This window comes from Lampetra fluviatilis, chromosome 26 (genome assembly GCF_964198595.1).
Source record: "Lampetra fluviatilis chromosome 26, kcLamFluv1.1, whole genome shotgun sequence".
NCBI lineage: Eukaryota > Metazoa > Chordata > Hyperoartia > Petromyzontiformes > Petromyzontidae > Lampetra > Lampetra fluviatilis.
The window spans coordinates 12430455-12439469 of NC_136300.1; the positions used below are offsets into that span (position 1 = coordinate 12430455).

The window sequence follows — 9015 nt, forward strand, 5'->3', positions numbered from 1 at the left end:
AGTGAGCCGGGGACCCCCCCCACCCCCCACCACGCACACCCCTAGGACGCACCTCGTGGCGCCGGCAGGGAGCGACCGGCGGGACGGGACCCGCACTGCAGGGAGCCCGAGGGAGTTCCCCCCTCCCCCTCCTCCCCCTCTCCGCCGATACTCGTGGGCTCGAGTGCGCGGTCAGTGCAAGACACGCGTCTTCTTTTTGCGAGCGACACTTTGCGCCGCGTTCGTTTATTTTCGCCCGGAGTGAGCATGGCCGCGGCGCTGACTCTCAACAGTAGCGATTTGCCCAACAACCCGATGGTGATGGAGTATGTGAATGACTTTGACCTTATGAAACTAGAAGTGAAGAAGGAGCCGCTGGAGCTGAGCCTGAGCCGCGCGTGCGGCCGCCTCGAGGGCTCCCTGTCGTCGTCTCCCATGAGCACCCCCTGCAGTTCCGTGCCGCCCTCCCCCACCTTCAGCGCGCACAGCCCCGGGGCGCCGCGCCCCAGCCTCGAGGACTTGTACTGGATGTCCCACTACCAACAGCAGCAGCAGCCGCAGCAGCAGCAGCCGCAGCAGCCGCAGCATCCACAGCAGCAGCAGCAGCACGCGCACCAACCCCAGCAGCAGCAGCAGCAACAACAGCAGCAGCAGCACCTAAACCCAGAGGCACTGAACCTGACCCCGGAGGACGCGGTCGAGGCCCTCATCGGCTGCGCCCACGCCGCGCAGGGCTTCGATTGCTACCGCGCGCCCGTGCCGCAGTTCGCGGGGCTGGGCACCAGCGGCCGGGAGGAGCTGCAGGGAGAGACCTCGAGCCACGAGGGTGGACAGCCGGCGGTCGCGAGCCACCACAACCACCACGGCCACAACCACCACCACAACCACCACGGCCACCACGGCCACCACGGCCACGGCGGGACGTCGGGCCAGCAGCAGCACGGGGCGCGCGTGGACGAGCGCTTCTCCGAGGACCAGCTGGTGTCCATGTCGGTGCGGGACCTCAACCGGCAGCTGCGCGGCTTCAGCAAGGAGGAGGTGATCCGCCTCAAGCAGAAGCGGCGCACGCTCAAGAACCGCGGCTACGCGCAGTCGTGCCGCTACAAGCGCGTGCAGCAGAGGCACCTGCTGGAGCACGAGAAGACGGAGCTGCTGCGCCAGGTGGAGTCTCTGAAGCAGGAGCTGGCGCGGCTGGCGCGCGAGCGCGACGCCTACAAAGACAAGTACGAGCGACTCGTCGTGGGAGGCGGCGCGGGTGGAGGAGGTGGTGGTGGAGGAAGTGGAGGAGGTGGTTATTTCAGGGACGCTGGCTCCCACAGCAGCGGCAGCCCTTCCTCGCCCGAGTTTTTCCTGTGAGTCTCCACGCCGCGCGCCGGCCCCATCCTCCCGTCGCCTCCCCCCCTCTGCTGCGACTCGCGGCGCTCGCTCGATCGCCTCCGCGTCCCTCTCGCTCCGGGCCGTGCGGAGGGGTCTGAAGGCCGGGACGACTGGGACCTCTATGGCCAGTTGTCAACATCATCATCATCATCATCCGCAGCAGCAGCAAGCGCATCATCATCAACAGCAACCACATCACCACCATCAGCGCAGCATCATAATCACGATGATGATGATGATCATGATCATCATCATCTGCATCACCATCGCCACAATCAACTGCGTTGCCACCACCACCACCGCCGCCGCCGTCTGGGCGCTACGCTGCCATCCCCTGTCTTGTCGCGCGTCTGGACAAGCGGCGCGTGGTGGGGGGCGCGGGGCCGCGATCCAGAACCAAAGTGCGAGAGGAGGCTCCGTCACCCGTGACCCATGACCCGTGACCCGTGCTCTGTGACCCGTGACCCCTGCTAAGTGACCCGTGACCCGTGCTCGATGGGAAAACATCGCCCCCTCGCTCACGCGTTACGGCTTCACCTGGCGCGCGGGACTGACGGTGGCAACGATGGTGACGATGAGGATGGTGACGATGAGGATGGTGACGATGAGGATGGTGACGACGAAGCCGCGCGTATTACGCACACGGGGACCCCACGTGGAGGGCGCACATTGAGTAGTACAGCGTGACACACCGTGACACACACCGTGACACACCGTGACACACACAGTGACACACCGTGACACACACAGTGACACACACCCTGACACACATAGTGACACACACCGTGACACACACCGTGACACACACAGTGACACACACCGTGACACACCCTGACACACCGTGACACACACCGTGACACACACCGTGACACACCCTGACACACACCGTGACACACACCGTGACACACACCGTGACACACCGTGACACACACCGTGACACACACCCTGACACACACAGTGACACACACCCTGACACACATAGTGACACACACCGTGACACACACCGTGACACACACCGTGACACACCCTAACACACACCGTGACACACACCGTGACACACACAGTGACACACACAGTGACACCCACCGTGACACACCCTGACACACCCTGACACACAGTGACACACACACAGTGACACCCACCGTGATACACCCTGACACACCCTGACACATACCGTGACACACACCGTGACACACACACAGTGACACACACACAGTGACACACACAGTGACACACACACAGTGACACATCGTGACACACACAGTGACACACACAGTGACACACACACAGTGACACACACAGTGACACACACAGTAACACACACAGTGACACACACCGTGACACACACCGTGACACACACACAGTGACACACACACAGTGACACACCCAGTGACACACACACAGTGACACACACAATGACACACACAGTGACACACACAGTGACACACACAGAGACACACACACAGTGACACACACACACAGTGACACACACCGTGACTCACACAGTGACACACACAGTGACACACACCGTAACACACACACACAGTGACACACACAGTGTGACACACACCGTGATACACACACCGCAGAGCGGCTCCCGGGGAGCGGTGGTGCAGCGGTTAGCGCACTGCGCTACGAACCTGGCGACCCGTGTTCGATTCCAGCTCACGGCCAACACCAGTGGCGATTATCTGAACCGGTCCTGGGCCTCTCCTAGGTCGACTCAGCCTCAAATGAGTACCTGGTGCGGTGTGTAAACATCGCCGCTAGGGAGACAAAGGCGGCCGGACGTGGTGTTGGCCACCCACCTCCTCGTGTTCCGTGCCAGCCTTCATAAGTGCTCGCTAGTAGTACTTGCCACAGTCTGTTAAGGCTATACGGGGGATCTTTGTCTTTGCGTGTGTGTGGGTATGTGTGGGTATGTGTGTGTGTGGGTATGTGTGTGTGGGTGGGTGTATGTGGGTGTGGGTGTGTGTGGGTGTGTGTGGGTGGGTGGGTTTGTGTGGGTGTGTGTGTGGGTGTGTGTGTGGGTGTGTGTGTATGTGTGGGTGTGTGTGTGGGTGGGTGTGTGGGTGTGTGTGTGGGTATGTGTGGGTGTGTGTGTGGGTGGGTGTGTGGGTGTGTGTGGGTGTGAGTGTGTGTGTGGGTGTGTGTGTGTGGGGGTGTGTGGGTAGGTGTGTGTGTGGGTGTGTGTGGAGCGGAGATCGGCTGAATCGTAAGTCGCCGCTCCTCTGTTGCTGCTTTTCCACGGGCCATTAAGGGGCGAGTTACGACGCCTTTCACATTTACTGCTGTTTAGCGAGACCCATCGACTCGCATCGACGATTCGACGGCGCCAAAGCGGTCGCTCAAAAAAGCCGTGATGAAGAAAGAAGCGCGTCTCCGTGTGGAGGCCACACGGCAGCGCGAGTCGCCCCACGTGCTCGCGGCGTGCGGCGCTGGTGACTCCCTCCTGGCTGTCGCCACCGCTCAATAGGGGGGGGGGGGGTGGCTGTCAATCACGGGAGAACTCGTGGAGTTGTCGGACGCCGTGCGCAGTCGCTCAGCCACACGGCGAGGTGACCACTGGGCGGATGGCCAGAGGTTGAGGTGCCACGGGGAAACTCGAGGCGAGGTGTGACGCCGCTGCCCCTTTGCCATGCGGACAACAACATCATCATCATCATCATGAATCATCATCAACACCATCATCATCAGTGATCATCACGGTGATCATCACCAGTGCACGGCGCGCGCCGTCACCGCGTGCTCGGCTCCCTGCGTGAGCACACGGCTCTGCGGCTCTTCCTCCGTGGCTCTTCCTCTGCGGCTCTTCCTCAGTGGTCTCTCTCTCTATGGGAGTGCGGGGCGCGGCTCGGGGAGCCGAGAGGAACGAGCCTCCTCCTGGCAGAGGCGAGCTCCTCTCTCCTCAGTAAGGGCGCTCATCAGCTTCGTGTCACCGTGGTCGCTGCCGCCGCGATTTCTGCTGCTGTAACGCGTTTGAGACACGGAGGAGGGGCAGGAGGAACCGGGGGCTCCAGGGGGCAGTGATGCGGGGTCTCTTCCAGCCCCAACCTCTTTTCTCGGGGTGGGTGGGGGGGGGGTCCCTGACCGCGGCACGGGCTCTAACTCTGACCCCGCGTCCGTAGGGTTCGGCCCGCCACGCGTGAACGTGGCGAGCCTGGACTCTTCTTTCTCTCCCCACGCCTGTTTCCCGTTGTATTTATTTTGGGGGGTTGGGGGGGGCTCTGCAGAGACGAAGCACCATCGTGAAGAACAGACGGCACCGCGGGGACATCCCGTGTCAGAAGTTGCTGTCGTGCTAACTTCTCCCCTTGCACGCACGCGGGAACCCCGCTATGGGGGCAGGATGGACGCCCACACCCCACCCCATCTTTCATCCCCTTTAACGCCAATTAGCACGGGCCGCGAACACCGAGAGCCGTGATTTGAGTTTCAGTTCCGCTTTTAAAAACGACACCGCCCCCCCCCGCGCCCTACAACCTCCAACAAAACGGGGGGGGGGGGTGGTAACTCGACACCGGCCGCCATCCAAGGTTAAACGCGCGCGGCCCCGGCCCGGGGCCCCGCCTGACGGGAACCCCGTGGGGGCCGCGTGCACGCCGAGCGCCTCATTGGCGAGACGGCGTAGCAGGTAAATACACAAATTAACAAACACACAAACACACAATACATAAATACACAAATACGTAGACACATTAATACACACATACACAAATGCATAAACACAGTAATACACAAATACACACACACATACACAACTACACAAATACATAATAAATACATAAACAAGTTTTGGAGCGCGTCGAGCTCCGTGGAGGTCCCTTCACCCCCCCCCACCCCCTGCACAGCGGCTGCCACACGGCGGGACAAACCCGCACCACCACGCAGTCGCGTCTCCTCCGGCCCTCCGTGTCCCGGCCCTCTGTGTCCCGTGTCTCTGTGTCCCATGTCTCTGTGTCCCGTGCCTCTGGCGACTCTCAAATGCCTCGTCGGTGTCCCCCTACTCCGCGGTCTTGTCTCCGCGCCGCTGCCGTCTGTGCGCTGTGCCTCTGTGTCTCCGCCGTGTCTCCGCCGTGTCTCCTGCCCTGGCCGTGTCTCCTCGTTGCTTGTCCACTGCGGCTTAATTGGGCAGTTTTCCCCGAGCGCGGGGTCAAAGCTCACCCCGGGCGAACAAACAACCCAGACGCGACGCGCGCTCCCGGGGTCGTTCACGAGGCAGAGCGAGCAGAGAGATGGCGGTTGGGAGGGGGGGGGGGGTAACGGAACGAGAGGGTCGCGACCTCGCGTGTGGCCACAGCACAGGAGGGGGGGCATCTTCGGCAGTAGAAGGTGGGTGGGTGAAGGGGGTGGTGAGGAAGGGAGACTGCCTGTGGCAGCCGCGCACTGAGCGCGCTCCTGACCCCGACTCCGCTCGGCCAGTCCCAGCCAACCCGGCACCACCGGGCGCCGTGACCACGCCGAGCCTCCAGCCCGCAGTGTCCCCTCGCACGAGACACCCGCCGCGTCACCTGCGCCTCCCTCCCTCGGCCGTCTCGCTCTGCTCTTCTCTCGCTGGACGATCGCTCCGTCTCCTCCCCTCCGCCGCCCATCGGCAGTCACCCGCTGCATCCTTGCCGCTGCGCAGCCTCGCCCCGCGTCGGCCTCGCGGGCTTCCCTTCTTCCCTTCTTCCCTTCTTCACTCAGCCTGGCTGCTCCCCGTCATCCCTCTCGTCCAGAGACTTGGGCCGGTGTTGTTGTTGTTGTTGTTGAAGTTGTTGTTGTTGATGAAGTTGATTGTGTTTAGCCGGGCGAGAACTCAGGAGACCCGAATGAGGACTCAGGTTGTGGAAGTTTGACGCGATACGTTGTGGACGCTGTGAATGCGCTCGTCGTATCTAACGTGGGGGGGGCGTGGGGGGGGGGGGGCGTGAAGAGACTCGGTAGGGGGTGGCAGGCGTTCGCGCAGATCAAAAGAAAGCCAAACATCCCCTGTGTAGCCTGAACAGACTGTTGGGGCAAGTGCTGTTAGCGAGCAGCTACGAGGACCGGCACGGCACACGAGAGGGTGGGTGGGTAGGTGGCCAGCACCACGCTCGGCCGCCTTTGTCTCCCCGAGTTGCGATGTTAACACACCGCACCATGTACTCATTTGAGGCTGAATCAACCTAGGGGAGGCCCAGGACCGATAATCGTAACTGGTGTTGGCCGTGAGCGGGATCGAACTCGGATGGCGGGATTTCTACCGCAGCGCGCTAACCACTACGCCACCGCTCCCCGCCCGCACCGATGCACGTTCACACAGAGGCACGCACGTGGGCGAGCGGTGGCGCAGTGGTGAGCGCACCGCGGCGTGAAACTGGCCACGTGAGTTCGACCACCGCTCACGGCGAGCAGAATGTGAACCGGTCCTGGCCGCTTTGCTCCCTTCACCAACCCGCGCTGCCCAGCGGGATGAAGTATGGTCAAACAATCCTCGTCAGAGAAAGGGGTGCAAATCGTTACTGTTGTTGTTGTTGTTGAAAAGTGTACAAACGCAGAGATAAATGCTTTAAAACACACACACTCACGTTTTCGCCTACACGGTTTACCCAGGAAAGCATCACTGAGTCTCAAGACTCTTCTTAGGGAGGGTCCTGCCAAGTGAAGGCAACAGCGGATAACGTTGCTGCTGCTGCTGCTGCTGCTCTGTGTGAACCCAGTTGAGTAGTTTGGGGTTGTCTTTGCCCAATCCCAGCCACATCGCCGTGGTCGTTCTTCGCGATGGCAGGACGCGGGAGGGCCTCGAGGAGCAGGGGCGGGGAGAGAACCCTGCGGCGCGGCCACGCCGCCGCCGGCCGTAGCGAGCACCGATGGGGTTGGGGTGGTCAGCACCACGCCCGGCCGCCTTTGTCTCCCGGTGCCGATGCTTTAGACACCGCACCGAGTACTCACTTAAGGCCGAGTCGACCTAAGGGAGGCCCAAGACCCGTTCACATTGGCGCCGTGACCGGGATACTCGGGTTGCCAGGATCGTAACGCAGTGCGACAACGACTGCGCCACCGCTCCAACACTCGCACGCACGCACACACACACACGGACACACCACACACACGGACACACCACACACACACGGATACACCACACACACACGGACACACCACACGGACACACCACACACACAAACACACGGACACACCACACACACACATAGGGACACACACACATAGGGACACACACACGGACACACCACACACACACACACGGACACACCACACACACACACGGACATACCATACACACACATAGGCACATGTGCAGAGATATACAGAGACAGACCCTCCGTATAGCCTTTACAAGCTGTTGGAGCAAGTGCTGTTAGCGAGCACCTACGAAGGCCGGAACGGTACGCGTGGAGGTGGGTGACTAGCACCACGCCCGACTGCCTCTGTCTCCCGATCAGTGATGTTTACACACCGCACCAGGTACTCATTTGAGACTGAGTCGCCGTTTCTGGCTGTGAGCGGGAGTTGAACTCGGTTGGCCGGGCACACAATCACCCCGCCGCACACGCACGAACGGACGAACGCGCATACACACACGCATAACATAAGCACACACGCGCATACACACACGCATAACATAAGCACACACGCACACACACACACGCATAACATAAGCACACACGCACACACACACACGCATAACATAAGCACACACGCACACACACACACGCATAACATAAGCACACACGCACACACACACGCATAACATAAGCACACATGCACACACACACACGCATAACATAAGCACACACGCACACATACATACAGTACACACACGCGCGCGCACTCACACGTGGCGTTCTAGAGGAGACGTGAATCCACAGAGGGCACCGCTTTGGTCACCAGGACGATGCTAATCTCATGGATGTGGAGGCGACCCCGGGGGCGGGTTGAGTTTGTGTGTTTGGGTGTGTTTGTGTGTTTGTGTGTTTGGGTGTTTGGACCCCCCTAATGGAGCATCTTCGCCGGTTAGAAACATTTAGGCTGGCCTGCCTACGATCCATCCTGGGTTTAACCAGGCTGGATTGTGTGAGGAGCTCACAAATCATTTAAAGATCTGGGCAAAGTCCCATCGGTGAGCTCCTCCGGCAGGAGAGGCTGCGTTGGCTGGGTCATGTAGCCCGGATGCCCAGCCACCGCATGCCCAAACAGCTTCTGTTTGGCATATAGAGGGGACTAAACGGGCGCGGCACGGGCTGGAGAGGAGATGGAATGATGTGGTACAGGAGGACGTGGAGCTGAGTGGACTTGCCGATGACTGGTACCAGCGGTGTCAAGATCTGCCTCTGTGGAGGAGGCTCGTGAAGAACGCTACTGGGCAGTTGGAGGCAGTCGCCCTCCAGCAACAACGGAGGGCGGAGGAGCGACGCTCACAACAACGAGTGGAGCGCCGGGTGGCTAAAGCACAGCAAGTTGGTACAGTAGGGGGCACAGGTGGTGCATCAGCCAGTCATCTCGGTCATCTCAGTCAGTCGACCCGTGGCACCTGGGTCGACTCAGTCTCAAATGAGTGCGTAGTGCGGTGTGTGAACATCGCTATTGGGAAGACAAAGGCGGCCGGGCGTAGATATGGCCACATCACTCCCTCGTGTGCCGTGCGGGCATTCATAGGTGCTTTCTCAAAACACTTGCCCC

At 60.8% G+C, this 9015-nt stretch overlaps 1 protein-coding gene across 1 annotated transcript; it reads left to right on the forward strand.

The window, feature by feature from the left end:
• Positions 1 to 246: 246 nt before the first annotated feature.
• Positions 247 to 1448, forward strand: LOC144942217 (transcription factor Maf-like). Its single transcript, XM_078868971.1, has one exon. It carries the CDS (start codon positions 247 to 249, stop codon positions 1333 to 1335), a length of 1089 nt encoding a protein of 362 aa, XP_078725097.1. The 3' UTR covers positions 1336 to 1448.
• Positions 1449 to 9015: the final 7567 nt, after the last annotated feature.

Coding starts and splice junctions, on each gene's coding strand:
- LOC144942217 (XM_078868971.1), top strand. CDS start 247: ATGGCCGCGGCGCTGACTCTCAACAGTAGCGATTTGCCCAACAACCCG.